The 15,960-nt window shown below is 32.4% G+C and overlaps 1 protein-coding gene across 1 annotated transcript; it reads right to left on the reverse strand.

Moving 5' to 3' along the window:
* Positions 1 to 4,225: 4,225 nt before the first annotated feature.
* On the reverse strand, positions 4,226 to 6,740 carry LOC112422633 (uncharacterized). The gene has a single exon (XM_024785887.2). The coding sequence runs from the start codon at positions 4,850 to 4,852 to the stop codon at positions 4,226 to 4,228; it is 627 nt and encodes a 208-aa protein (XP_024641655.1). The 5' UTR covers positions 4,853 to 6,740.
* Positions 6,741 to 15,960: the final 9,220 nt, after the last annotated feature.

A 15,960-nucleotide genomic window follows, 5' to 3' on the forward strand; every position in this document is an offset into this window, starting at 1 on the left:
TCTGTCCTGATCTTTGTTTAGCAGAGCACTACAATAGTCCGCCTTCTTAACTATTTGTTATCGACAATAGACATAGATTAGACACGAACACCAAACACCACACTGACACATACACAATATGACGCAAACATGTCAGTGTCGTTTGAGTGTCAGACAACGACATGTTGGACACTCTGACACGCCTTCAACCTGAAGTGTTAATGCTACAAAGCTTCTTAATTATTTCTATCAAAATCAGTAAAACAGTAGTAGTGTAGATTGAACTGGCAGAATAATGATGTGAGAACCAATATATAACTTATTTTGAACTGGCACTACAGAAAACATATACCAGAGGCAAGAACTATATGCTGCCTACAACCCTACAACTGTAACATATAGTAAGCACCCCTACAGTTTTGAAAATTCCCTATCACTTGTTACGAAAAATGAAGTGAAAATCAGTGTTAAATGGCTGCCAGGGCGTGGCGGATTTTTCGACAACCGCCATAGCCAATTTGTGAGGGGATGCCTGCTAATAGCAGGCTGCTACTATAGGTAGAAACTATTTCCTGAAAAGTTCCTTTGGAAGTCCAGTGTTTCATTTCATCTAATGCTCCTGTCTTATATTTCGTCCGAAACTCAATAATTTATAATAATTCATACTGCTTATTTATTGGCCTAAAATTGATCTGTGTCCTAATAGTTGTGTGGTGTTGTTTCGGATACAAAAAAGAGTATTATAGCAAATATTTTAAGGTAGGAGTGGCAAGATTAGGTTTTGTTTCGTTTTCGATTATAGGTGTTCTTTATGATCATTTTTGGAGGGGAAATCAGTCAGATTTTTATGGGCTAATCGTAGAACCTGTTATTGGGAAAAGCTGTTTTCATGTCTTCTCTAATAGCTTGATGTTTTGCGCCTTCTTTATATTCTCGAACGAATCTTCTTGGGTGATATTCTGCATTAGTCTAAACCCAAGGGCCTGTCTAGGCTGTTTGGAGATTTGATTTTTCAGGAAGCAGGTTCAATTCTGTTATCATTTTTCGTCGGAATGCTGATTCTTGGAGTCCCTTTTACTGCTGTTGTGGTTTTCAGTCAGTTTGGTGTTAGCTAACAGGGTTGTAATTGTGTTATTACTTTGGATCGGAATTGCGTCGAAGTTGTGCGCTTTCTTGATGCTCTTCTTCTGCCATATTTCGTAGTATCGTCAGTGAGAGCCGTTGTTCAACAGGGAGTTTTATAGTATTTGTTCATCATTTTTGCATTTATTGTGCTTCTGGATTGTGTTCGTGAGCTCAAAGAGTTTTGTGCCGTCTTTGCAGTTTGTTGTTTTTGCTTCTTCCTTGGTTAAGGAGTCTTGTAACCAGTTTTCATAGAGTTGTGTCATCCCTCAACAAAACCTAAATGAATATGTTTCCGTAGGAAGTCGTCAGTTGTCGCAACAACAAGAATCGTAGCGGGATTGTTTGTGCAAAATCATTCAAAGCAACTATACTACTTGTTTTACACTAGCCATTTTCTTTTTATCAAACAAGAAAATAAAAGAATGAAGAAAATACATACTACATATAAAAATATTGGAAATGAAAGAGAAATGACGGGGGAGAGAAGAATGCAGAAATCACCGATTTGAGAGGATATACACAAATAAAATTCAATTTCTTTTAAAGGTTTAGAAGAAAATATTCCCATTTCAAATCTAATCGTCTATCTTCCTACGCGTGAACTGAACTAATCGTCAACAATATGTAGAGGCGGAAAAACTTCTATATGAAAGTTAAGAATGTGTTTTCTTAACCATTTAAAAAAAATTAAATTATTACGTCTTTTTTTGGCGGGAATCACGGGCATGTTATTGTGTAAATCAACTGGTCAAAAATATTCTTGTGTCTCTTCAAAGTGTCTTTGTAGGAAAGAACAATTTCAATAAAATAAAATCATACCAATGTGGATAATGAGAATAGGAAAATACCTAGGTCTCAATATCATAAGACAACGAAATTTTAGACTTTCTTATCATATTTCTTCGTGAAAAATACCTTGCTCTCACACTTATTTGCTAACATGCTTTCTCAAACAATGTAGGGGTGTGGATAGTAGAAATCCATCATTATCTTTCTCATTTTTTTTTTCTGACTTGGGCCTTAGTTCTTTTTCTCAATTTAATATGGTTTAGGGATTGCTTTTTAGACCATTAGCAATTGCTTAAAAACACTTCAAACTACCGAAAATATTCCCACCGGTTGATAACTACCGTCCGGCAGAAAAAGTAGTTAACTATTGTTCGTTGTTTTTTTTTTTTAGGTGTCTGTGAGTAATTGGTAGGTGACTAAAGAGCAATCCCCATTTTGGACCTTAACATGCAATGTTGAGATAAACATAGTAACCTTAACTTCTGTTTATTGATATAGATTCATTAGTTAATTAGTTAATATTGCCACAAATTTTTTTTTTAACTAAGTTAAGATTAACTAAGAATTTGTTTTGAGGGGGTTTTGGAGGATTGTGCCTATATTATAACATATATTTAGGATATTAAAAATATCAAAATAATTATGTGATCATATAACAATTCAATCAAAGTTCATTCATTTTTTTAAAACATTTTATAGTTCTATCAATTTATTTGTAAAATAAAATTTCTCCCATTATCTTCGCTATAAGAGTTTCCTCCTAAAACAGACCCTAAGATTCTACAAAACTTAGTACTGGGATGGACTTTAAATATTAAAAAGTCATTCCGTAATATTAAATTTCGTCCAATATGAGTACACAAAAAAAAAGATGATTGTTCATCCAATCCCCTAATATTCCATCGGCGAATTTTGACATATGTAATATGTCCTCTTAAAATCTCGTTTGAAGGAGAAAAACTTTCAAAGTTACAAACCTAAAAAAATTCATGCACTCACACATAACAATACATTTTATTTTATTATTTCAAAAACACACATTATTAAATTGTTTTCTATCGTACCTTTTCAAAATTGTGTGAGTGTGCCTAGACAAATTATATTTGAAGTTGTGACCACATAATGTAGCTCTGTTCGAAGATCTTTCTTTCTCGTACTAACATATTCGATCAAAGTAATGTGAAGACAAAAGTATAAGCCATCAGAACAAATTAAAAGATTACACTACATATACTAATGAATTAATTAATGAATTATATATAATATAATATAACACTCTTATGTGTGTCCATTTAGCTTTTCGTTAATTTTTTATTAAATAGCTTTGTTTTTTCTTTGATAAGAAATGAAATAGCTTTTTGTTAATTTGAAATTTCCATTAATTAAAAATGAAATGATAAGGTTTCATAGGCTTATGAATATACGAATAGTGTCCTTTGAGAAGCTCCAATAGTTACATATCGTGTGCACCTCTTTTGCCTAAAATGGGAATTTTGAACTTTCCTCTAAATGATATTTATTGTCACTGACGCCAGATAATTGGAATCAATGGATACCCAGATGTAGACATTTCCCAATTCCCACCATTTTCCACTTACTCTCCTTTTCTTCTTTAAAAAAATAAAAAAAAAAACTTTTTTTTAGAAACATTAGTTCACTCAAAACCCATTTGGATCAGTTTAGTGGTATTTAACTTTGAGGCTTTGGAGTGTGCTCCTCCTCAAGATTTTAGATTCGATTTTCTACAATATCAAATTAGAAGGCTAATTTAACTTAAAAAAAATCTAACTCACTTAAATTGATACCGAAAAGAATCGAACTTAAGATATTAAGAAGAACACACTTCCAGATCACAAACCAACATCATCAAATCAACCCAAATAAACTAATTATGAAAGAAAAATTCAAATTCTTAGGACACCTCAATAGCCTATCTACTAGTTATGAAAATATGAAGGGAAAAAAAAGTAAATAATAGAAATCAAATACACAACAATGACGGCATTCATAAAGCTAGACGTGGCTTATAAATAGTGACTTGCTTTGTTGCTTTTATTTATCTTTAGTTTCAACTTTTATCATCTATTTGTTTTTTTATTAGGTCTTTTTTGTTTTATCTTATGTTCATCTTTATCCCCATTTGACTTTGTGATTGATATTCATTTCCGTTAAGGGTGATATTGATTTATAAAGAGAGAAGATTAGGGATAACACAAGAAATTTGTATCACTATAATTTTATGATATCAACATCCTATCTTAAATAGTTCTTTTTTTTTTTTTTTTTACAAATGCTAAACTGGAACAAAAGAAAAACAAAGAGAAAAGAACAACTAAACTCTAGAAAAAATAGTTCCGACCGCGTCAATCCTCAAAAGACTTTGAAGGCCTTCTCGAGGAGATGAATGATGACATAATTCAATATCCAAGGATGCTCCAAGTTTGGCCATAAAGTCAGTACATTGATTCCCTTCTCGCAAAGTATGACAAATAGTAATATTCATATGATCAAGCAACTCTTTTATGTCTTGAATCAACACTGCATAGGTGTGGAATCTCATTGATGGCCCCTTAATGAGATTGATGCAATGCAAAGAGTCTGAATAACAAACAAAATCAGCAATAGCCTTTTCCTTAGCTAACATGAGACCCTGATAAATAGCAAAAAGTTCCGCATAAAGGATGTCTGTTGAATCTTGGATGAAACCTGAAAATCCTGTCAGATAGTTGCCTGCATAATTTCGAAAAAGGCCACCATAGCCAGCTCTAGTATTGGAGGCAAGACAACTTCCATCAACATTTAGGATAACACTAGAGTGATTATTGTTATTCCACTTGCTGAATCTTTCTTCAACAATGCCATTTTGGTTAACAATAAGGCAATTTTTGAAAGTTTCTATCATACTTTGGATATTGAAAACAAGCCGGTTTAGAGACCAATTATCATGGCTGAGGCACATAATGTTTTGGTGGCGCCAAGCCCACCAGACAATGGCAGCAAAGGTAAAGGAACATGCTCCTAACAGCCCCTTTTGAGCCACTCATGAGGAATCAAACAGTTAAAGAAAGATGAGTGATTAAAATTAAAATGGTACCAGATATTCCTTGAGAATTCGCAGTCACGAACACAATGAAGAAATGTCTCCTCATGCTGCCCGCACCTTGAACAAGTAGCAGATGTGGATATATTTCTATGGTTGAGTAAGGATAGGGTAGGAACCGAAGAGTGACAAGCTAGCCAAACGAGGAATTTAATTTTTTCCGGAATTTTTAGCTTCCAAATCCAAGACCAAGAATGATTTTCATTGTTAGCATTTTGAGATATCAACCATCGGTATCCACTTTTGGTAGTGTAGATACCATTTTTATTGCTAGACCAAATGAAACTATCTTCTATGGTATCATTGAAATTCATATGCATGTTGTTGATGATATCAGACACTAAGGGAGGAAGAATTGTGTAAAAAACCTGAGTGTGGGGATTGTTAGAGGATATCATATCTTTGACGGACAAATGAATATCATGGATGTCAATGTAAGGTACCAAAGTTCCTAAATAACCCAAATTGGTCCACGGATAGTACGAAAATGAGGTGTTACCTGAACTTGCACGCCAAGAAAATCCGGATTTGAGAGTATTCTTTGCACGGATAATGGAGGACCAAATTTGAGAGTATTCACTTGGTATAATGGTGGAATGCAAGAAAGTCGAGCCTACAAGATACTTGTCAGAAAGGAGATCAACCCATAATTTTTTGGAGCATTGGACAATATCCCAAACTAGCTTCCAAAGGAGACAAATATTAGTTTATCTAGCTGTTCTGATTCCCAAGCCACCTTGAAATTTTGGTCTAGCAATTTTTTTCCAACCAACTAGATAAATGCCTTTGTTGCTTGCATCTCTCCAAATGAAATTTCTAGTAGTTTGATCAATGTTGTCACAAATACTTTGAGGATGCCAAACAATTTGCATGTAATAGGAAGGGATGGAAGAGAGAACCGAAGATGCAAGAGTTAATCTTCCCGCCTTGTTCAACAATTTACTTTTCCAAGAAGCAAGACTTGATTGCATTTTGTCAATGATAAAAAGGAAATCACTTCTTTTTGCTCTCCATTTAAGGATAGGAAAGCCCAAATATTTATCCAGAGAGGTCGTGCTTCTAATACCGGTAAGGGAAGTAAGCCTGTTGATTTTTGCTTGAGGAGTACCTGCTGAGAAGAAAGCCCGAGACTTGAAAATATTAATTTTCAAACATGAGGCCTTGCTGAAACAGTCAAACAATTCAGTGATGAACTTAAGCTGAGAATTTTTTGCCTTTGTGAAGAGAAGGAAATCATCTGCAAAAAGAAGGTGAGAAAGCCTAGGACCATTGCTGGAGTTTTGGATGGGGTCCCAGGCTCCTTGCTGAACTGCATTGTTGATAGAAATAGAGAGCTTTTCCATACAAAGAATAAACAAATAAGGGGAGAGGGGATCCCCTTACCTGAGACCATGAGATGGCTTGAAAAGAGGCATAATGTTCCCATTCCAAAGGATAGAAAGAGTGGATGAAGTGACACAATGCATGATAAGCTTAATTGTAATGTCTGAAAAACCAAAATCTTGAAGGCATGACTGAAGGAAAAGCCAATTGACATTATCAAAAGCCTTTTTAAGGTCTAGCTTAAAGGCCACATAACCCTTCTTTTTCTTTGATCTTCTCATGTGATGAATGATTTCCTGCAAAACAACAACATTGTCAGTGGTGCCTCTACCAGGCAAAAAACTGCTTTGGTAGGGGTCAATAATAGTAACAAGAATCGGTCTGAGGCGAAGGACAAGGACTTTGGTAATGATTTTGTAGACAATGTTGCAAAGGCTAATGGGTCTGAAATCTTTGTAAGTTGTGTGTGTGTGTGGGGTGGGGGGGGGGGGGGGGGGGGGGGGGGGGGGGGGATGGGGGTTGGGGTTTAGGGATAAGGGAAATCAAGGTGTTTAAGAGAACTGGATCAAAATAACATGTGAGGAAAGCTGATTTCACAAGTTGGAAAATATCTTCTCCCACTATATGCCAATATTGCTTGAAGAAAATGCTTTGGAAGCCATCCGGGCCAGGTGCTTTGTAAGGTTTCATGGAGTTTAGGGCAACGGCAACCTCTGCTTTGGTAATTGGGCTCAAAAGAGCATTTTTTTCAATTTCATGTATGGTGGGGTGATTACCTTCGAAGAATGAATGGTTATGGCCTTGTTGGTTACTACAAAAGAGGTTTTTAAAGAAATGTTGAGCCTCATTTTGTAGAATGGTGCTATCATCTAACTAGAGACCATTTGGGACCTTAAGCATGTAAATTCTGTTTCTTTTCCTTCGGATGATTGTTTGGGCGTGGAAGAAGGAGCTGTTTCAATCACCAAATTTAACCCTATTTTCTCTAGATTTTTGGTACCAATGCATTTCTTCTTGAAAAAGGATGTGGTTATACTCACGTTGAAGCTCTTTTTCTAGGATAACATGGTGGAGGGAATCAACTCGGTCAAGGTATTTTTGGAGTATAAGAAATTTTTTCATCAAGTAGTTTATTGGTTAAAAATTTACCTCTTAAAATAAAAGTAAAAATTTTAAAGTTTAAACCCGATGTTACATATAAAATATAAATATCTTTACCAATTGAGTTAAACTAATATGAAAAACTTACACATTTATTCTTGTAAAATATAATATTATTTTTGTTGTTGTGATGATTTATTTTAAATTTTTTTATATGGTTCATTAATTTTTGAATGATAACTTTTTATTCTCTTCTTTTTTACTTTTAAAAAAAAAAAACTTTATATTCTTTTTGAAGTCATTAGTTACATGTTTTAATTTTTTGAATTGTCTTTTTATTTTATATTATATGTTTATTCATTTTAATAACGGAGTGGTATCTTAAATCCTAATAAATGTATAGATTCCTAAAGGGATACAATCCAAAGAGAGGGATAGGAAATTATGAAACTTGCGTAGTGTTCATTGGTAACAATCATTTCAAGCTTATCCTATTATCCATGAGTATTACATCATAGAAATAGATATGAATGACAATAAAATAAAAATAAAACTTTGTAGTGAAGTAAAAATTTTATTTATTTTTAACTAAATTAATAATTTGAAAATGAGAAGAGAAAGAAGTGGACGCAAGAGAAGTTTAGTTCTTGTGTTACGTAGCACTCTCACTTTCTTTCACCAAGTTAATTTATGGGCAAATGGGTCAAGTTAATTGACAATTGCTCTTTTAACATTATAAACTTTCTAAAAACACAAGTAAAATACTAAAATACTTTCGGTATAGTTAACTACCGCTGACTTTATAATTAAAAATTCGACAGCAGTTAATTACCGCTGAATTTTTTGATCATTTACTTGTGTTTCTAAAACATATTGAATGTCAGAACAGTAACGATCAAGTTAATTTATGGGCACATGGGTCCTCCACCTTTCCTTGCTCAATATGGGCTTTGAGTGCTTTCTTTCTTAGGGTCCACATTGTGGCCCATTTAATGTCACCCTCTATGTATAAGTACTGATCTTGAAACTTTTAATTAGGGTTGGCACAGACCAAAACAAAAACTTCATTAGGGGCAGGCAATATGATAATGACATAGCTTTAGCAATTGTGGTTTATTATGTTTTTAAATAATTACATATAAATTAATTATAACCCTAATTTAACTTTGGAATTGTTAAGGATTTTTTGGTGCCCTAGAATAAAAAATCGAGGATGATATAAAGAAATTGTTAAAGAGTCTCACATCAGAGAAAAGATGGTTCGACCATGTGTTTATAGATAAGAGCAATCATCATCTCATAAGTCGATTTTGTGGAGTTGTGTTAGACAATCCACGATTTCAAGATTGTATCAGAGCCTCCGTTAAGATCCATTGGACTATCTGCTATCAAGTTTCCACTATCGAGTCACCTACCATTTATGTTCACGAATTAAGCCCAATGATGCTGGTCATGAGGAGGTGTGTTATAAAGAGCCTCATATCGGACAAAAGATGACATAAACATGTGTTTATAGGTGGTAAGGACAATCTTTATCTCACAAGTTGGTTTTGTGGGGTTGTGTTGAACCCAGATGCGAATTTGACTTGTAGTGACAGCCAAAATCCGTTACCATAGGACAAATTTCCGTAGCTAAATATGTCTGTCATTGCCAAATGTTTGTCACTGCATGTTTTCCACGTTTACCTACGGACAAAATGTAGGTTATTATAAGGAGACCATTTTAAAAACATTATGGACCACTACCTACGGTTGTGGCTGTCACTAAAACTTATCATGGTTTTATTTTTATATTTCGATGTATGACTATTTATATATTATGCCACATGTAAATTTGTGGTCAAAATTTTCGCCCATACTCAATAAAATTCCTAGCTCCGCCACTGGTTGAACCCAACCACAATTTCTAAGAGAAACTAAATATTTTTTTGGAAGCTAAAAATTTATTAAAGAAAAAAGGAAAAACAAAATATTGGAGGGATATAAATATAGTCGAAAGAAAAAAAAAATTAAAGAATAATGTGATGTTGAGCAATTTGTTAAATATTTTTTAAGTAAGGAGTGTGATTAACTTTTCCTTATTTCACTATGGTATATGCACACATGCATTCATGTTCCAATGAATCTACGATGTACCTTCTTTTACGGTAGTTTAAAAGTGAGAAGTGATAATGTGATTATTATTAAAAACTAAAACTTTTGCACGTGGTTATGATTGCTTAAAATTTACTCTCCACTATACCATGTTTTCTTAGTTGTTTACATCGTAGTACAAGCTTTAAAGGTGACATTTATATGCCGCATCAAGCTTTCTTGGGAATAAAATGAAGAAAAAAAAAGAGGTTGAAAACTCCACTAGGGAAGGTTCTATACAAAACAATGTTATCATTATAATTTCTGAAAAAGTAAAAAAAAACTCAAGTGGAGAAAAAGTCCATAAATTAAAAGCTAGATGTATAATATTTTTTACTAAATATAGCGGCTCAAAATTAATCATTGTACAATGTATATCATGTAATGCTTATTATAAGGAAAAAAAATAAAAGAGGCAAGTGTAAAGAGAGATTCATAAAAAGTTAAAAATAATTTTAGGAATATAATATTTTTAATATATTGATCATGGCTTGTTGCTCCAACTTGCAACAACAATTTGATCTTAAATAAATTGAAAGAAATTAAAAAATGAGCTAGAAAGATGAAGGAAATAGAAAGATGAATCCTTGTAGTGATGAAACCTAAATTTCATCTTCTTTTATTTGGGCTTTCTTTAAGTTTCATTCACAAGAGTTAAACATATTAAAGACATGGTCAGACGTTAAATGTGAGCAGCTCTTTCAACTCATATTCAAACACAAATTAATTATATGAATATCTTTTTTTGGCTTGTTTGTTATAGCTTTTTTTAAAATAGATTTTTGTTATAATTTTTTTAATAAAGAAATTTTCAACGAAAGCTTCAAATGAAAAATACGTTTAAATAGTTTATCTTAAAATGTCATTTTAAGTATTTCATCATTTTGTTATAATTTTTTTGGATACTAAATTTTGAAAAAATCTCTAAAAAAAAAGCCATTTCAAATAGCTTTTCATAAAAATCATTTTTGAAAAATATGTGATTTTTACGATGTAAAATTTCGAACAATGAATATGTAAGTTAGTGAATGTCAAAATCTCTTTCTTAGCTTATATCAAATGAGTTTGAAATAACTTCTACTATTTGTAATTAAATTTCCAAAAAAATCTATTTTTAGGAATACAAAGAAAAAACCATTTTTTTAGAATCTAAAACAATCGGGCCCTTTATATTGGATTAAACGGGTATTTCTTCGTCATATTGTAAGAGTCTAAGTTATTTTATTAAAAAAGGAGTTAGGAAGATGAATCCTTTTAGTGATGAAACCTAAATTTCATCAGTTTTTATTTGGGTTTACTATGTTATGGGAGCATAACCTATTTCATTAAACTAATTTAAGGGGATCAATCTCACCCCCCACTTGTGGGGGTCTCAATTAAAATCAGGACTAAATCCTGTATAGACTCGCCTACCAAATTAACACTAAGGAGAATCAATCCTGAGACCTCGAGAGGAGGAAACTCCAAGATCACAAACTAACCATTAAGCCAACTTCATATGGTTATTTTCTGACATATTTTATTAATTAACTTGGACAACAATATTAGGAAAAGAAGGCTAGAGAGAGAGATATATCGAAGGGTAAGAGTAGAAAATTAATGTGGAAAGGGGGGACAAAAAAAAAGGATCAACTTGGTGGATTGCTTAGCTGGTGACAGAAAAATCTAAGGGTTAATCCACATGGTAGACAGAAGTAGATGTAAGTGTACATTCAAATCACATGCACACTCCCATGTGAATTAAACCTTTTGTCTACATGTAAAAATAAAATGCCTCTTGTAAATATAAAGTCAGCAAGATCCACAAAAATGTTACGTATTTAATGAATGCATATGCATAAGTTTTATTTGGGAAATTAGTGACTTTAGTCATTGAATGCAGAGAAATTGCTTAACAGTCTCTGAATGTAAATTTTAGAGACTAAAGTGACTAACAAAGTCTACATCAGAGACTAAATTGACTAACAGAGTCGGCATTCAGGGACCAAATTGACTAACGGAGTCTATATTCAAAGATTATTTAGCAATTTATCTGCATTCACAGATTAAAGTGATGATTCATTTCCCATTCAGGAATTAAACGATTAATATTCTGTTTTATTTGTTCTTGTAAAAATATTTTTTTATTATTTTTTTCTTTCTACATCTCACCAAAATGAATAGATGACAACTACACTCCCCAATTTTTTATTCTTATTTTCAGTAACTTCCTTGTCTGCAGGGTCAGTCTGCAGTGACATTTTTTTTTTTTTTTTTTTTTTTACCTTTAAAGAGTTTTAATTTGTTTCTATAAATAAAAAATGAAGTGAGTTTTGTTCCTTCTCCATGCGAAGCCAACGTTTTTCACCATAAGGTAAAATATGATTAACTCCTTATCATATGTTAAAATATATGGAGAATATCAAACTTTTATTATAAAGATATTTGTACGACAATAAAAAATGGAGGGAGTATGTGAGTGGTAAGGATTAATTCATTTTGAAAATATCAAAATAGAACACCCTATACAATTTTACAAATTAATTTAACTAGCTATGCTTCACTCAATAAGAAATGCGTAATTATTCTTTTAAAAAAATGCATAATTCCGTTTTAAAGTTTGTTTTTTACAAAAATAAATGATATTCACTCATTCAAATTGGCAGTATGTAAATTCGATAAAAACAAAAATGATGAATTTACGAACAAACTCGTAGCATTCATGCTAATAGCATAAAATGACAAATTACAAAAACCTACACATATGACTATATTCAAGTCTCCGGAATACCTAAGTCGTCGGATCTGCAACGTTGACGACGCCAAAGTCATTTATTCTGCACTAAATCTAAGTTGATCTGACAATCCTAACCGAACAAATACATGAACGAAACAAGAAAGAAAAACAACATCGCAGAAATACGACGAACAAAACAACAACGTCGCAATAAGACGATGAAATAACGAAAGAAAAGGCGAAATAGATGTGAAAATCACTTATTTCAATAAATGGAAAAGAGAAAAAACGAGTTAGAGAGGTTAATTAGGGTAAAAAATTTGACCCTAAATCACCCACCTTCAATGGATGAAGGAAAAAACTAGGATTTTGGTGACTGCTTACAAGAGAGAAGGAGAATAGAGGATAATCTTGTTAAAATACAGAAGAAATATAGGTTTTAATATTGCAATTTGCAATTAGTTGTAGCCTACCATTATAGTATTATCATATTATGCATTGACGTACTTTTCTGTTTGAGGCGATACATTGACGTACTTATCTACAAGAATTATTTAACAATATACTATTTTATTTTTTATTTCAAACAAAGAAATCTAGCATTTTATGCTTCTTTATACAACTATATTTTTCTGATTCACATAAACAAGTGCGTATGTGCATATGTCCTGAAAAAAATTGATTGACATATATGATTTTAATTACCGATAAATGTTGTTCAATTGATAAGGAGTTGACTCACCCGTAATTCTATTATCTCTCTCTCCAACAAGTCGGCCCTAGTTTTCTCTCTCTAGGTTTTCTCTCACAGTTTCTTCATTGAGGGGTGGTTTTGGGTCAATTCTTGACCTGAAATCACCCCTCTTCATCTTTTTCTCTCTATTTCAATCTAAATAAGTGATTTTCACATAGATCTAGATTTTTTTTTTCCTTTGTGATTTCATCATCTAAGTGTGGTGGTTTGTTGTTCATCGTCTTGTGCGGCGTTGTTTGATTTTCCATCTTCGTGCGGTGTTCATTTGATTCATATTGAAAGATCGATTATTCAATCAAAGATTTGGCCGTCAACGTTGCAGATCTGGAGGTCATGGATATTCCGGTCGCTTTAATTTTATCATATATTTTTGTACGCATTATGCCGTTATATGCTATTAACTTGGATGTTGTGAGTTTGTTCGCAGATTCATCCTGTACGTTTTTAGCGGTGTTGAATGATGTAATCTCTCGATTTAAATGAATGAATATCATTTTGTTTTTGTCAAAAAAAAGGAGTTGACTCACCCACAAAATCGTAAATTCAACTCTCTTTGTTGATCTTTCAAAAACAAAAAACTCTCATTGTTGATGCGATGGCCTCTTTGATGGCTGATCCGTAAGCATTATCAAGCGCTCTTTGAATGTTGAGGTCTTTGAGCCTCAATGTCCAACTCATCTAAACAATGGTTAAAAAAAACGATTTTAATATTTTTATGTTTTTTATCAACGAAAGGAAGATTAGAGATTATAATGGAGAGGAAGAAATAAGGGAGGGGAGATATGTTAAAATGTCATGTATTGTTTCGACGGATAGATTGAAGAAATTTTAATGCAAGAAAAGTATAAATTACATTTTTAAGCCATATAATATTTAAAGTTATATTAAATATAAGGATATTTTAGTCTAAACAAAAACAATTATTCTTTCCATTCCAAATATATATAATTTAACTAATAAGCAAACAAATTTACAATAATTATACTCATATAAAATATCAATGATAATATTTTTGTGAGCATAGCTCAATCGGTGGGGATATTATAATAGGCATGGGTTCAAATCTTGGATTCTCCATTTATTTGTCTTAACTGCATGAATTTCTAGTCACTAGATTATTTGAAGAAAAAAAAGTGTAAATGATAGTAGCAACACAAGAAATAGAGTGCATCTAATATAGATATGATCCAAAGGTAAAGCTTATTATTATTATTTTATTTTATTTTTTACAAAAATAAACGATATTCATTCATTCAAATTGATAGAGTACATCGATACAATACAATTCCAAAGTCGCTAAAAACAAAAATGATGAATCTGCGAACAAACTCACATCATCCATGTTAATAGCATAAAACGACAAAATACATATGCCTACAAATATGACTATATTCAAGTCTCCGGAATACTCATGTCTCCGAATCTGCAACGTTGATGACGCCAAAGTCATTGATCAGATCTACACTTGCTCAAAACTAGTCTTTCAACCTAAATCAAATAAACACCACACTAAGACGGAAATTCTATTAAAATATTATCGGACATTAAATATTGTTAACTATTTCCACCGTAATTCAAACCTTAATTCACCGCGTTAAGAGAGAAATGCATGTTGAGAAATGGTGTGGCTCCATTTTGTTTGTAGTCTGTCTACTTTGTTTTCCACTATATCTCATTTATTTTTATGGTGTACATGCATGTTGATTATGTGCATCTCAAAAAAAAATGATGGTTATTTTTTTTGTCAAGTAGTTTATTGGCTAGATTCACACACATTATGTGTGAAAAAGTGGAAAATCTAGAGTTCGAACCTCAGCTCATACGCAAATTATCTCTGATAGTGGTATCTACCAATTAAGCTACACTTTCGAGAAAAAAATGTTGGTTATTACTAATTGCTTTTTGGTATAATGAGATTGCTATGAATTGAATATATCCCTTACTTCATACACAAAATACGTATATGTACTCAACCACTGTTCCTTATCAGTTTTATTAAATTATATATTTCTGTAGTAAGCTGTCAATGCCGTTACATTATGGCATAGCATCCAAATTTTTTATTACGTAGTATTCTGCTGCGGATCATGCATAACCCTACGAATATCATATTATATAATATATTTTACAGGTTTAAAAATACAGTTCAATACAATACAACCTATCGTGTTAAAGATTTTTTTTACAGTTTTGGACTTAGTGGTATATATTTTGTAATCTTTTTTCTTTAGAAAATATATATCTGGTATATGTTAGGCTGTGAAATACCAAATATGGTGGACATATACGTATTGAGTCATTAATGCATCTTCTCTATCACTGATTTAAAAATTGATTTTTTTCTACAATTTCAATATTTTCTTGGGTTAGTATATATTTACTCTGTAATATCAACGATTTTCGGTTTACTCTTAGTAAAAAAAATTGTATAGATTTCAACTGTGAAATTTGAAGATTATTTGGTTTTAGACCTTCATGCATCAAATTACAAAAGAGTAGTGATATATGTACATTTGATTTTTAGGAGGTTTGTTATAAAAAATATGCTCGGGACTTTTAGCAACACTACCTAGTTGGCATTCAACACTAATATGGCCAAGTATTCCACAAAATTCACAAGGTGGTGAAACAAGAGCAGGTGTGACGACACTTACACTTAATTTATCAAATTTTTGAAGAAGTGTGTCCCCCTTAGCAGATAGATGATCAAGGGTAGAAACCTGGTACATACCTTCCTCTTTTTTAGAGGGTGGAGGAGTAACATCAGTGATAACTCTCTCACTTGTCCATTGATAGTGGTTTTGGGCCATGTCCTCGATCAAATCATATGTTCCTGTGTAAGTTTTATTCATCAAAGCTCCCAATGCAGCTGCATCAACATTCATTTTTGTGGTAAACAAAAGACCATTATAAAAAGTGTGGATAATAAGTCAATTCTCA

Source organism: Medicago truncatula, chromosome 6 (genome assembly GCF_003473485.1).
Source record: "Medicago truncatula cultivar Jemalong A17 chromosome 6, MtrunA17r5.0-ANR, whole genome shotgun sequence".
Classification (NCBI taxonomy): Eukaryota; Viridiplantae; Streptophyta; class Magnoliopsida; order Fabales; family Fabaceae; genus Medicago; species Medicago truncatula.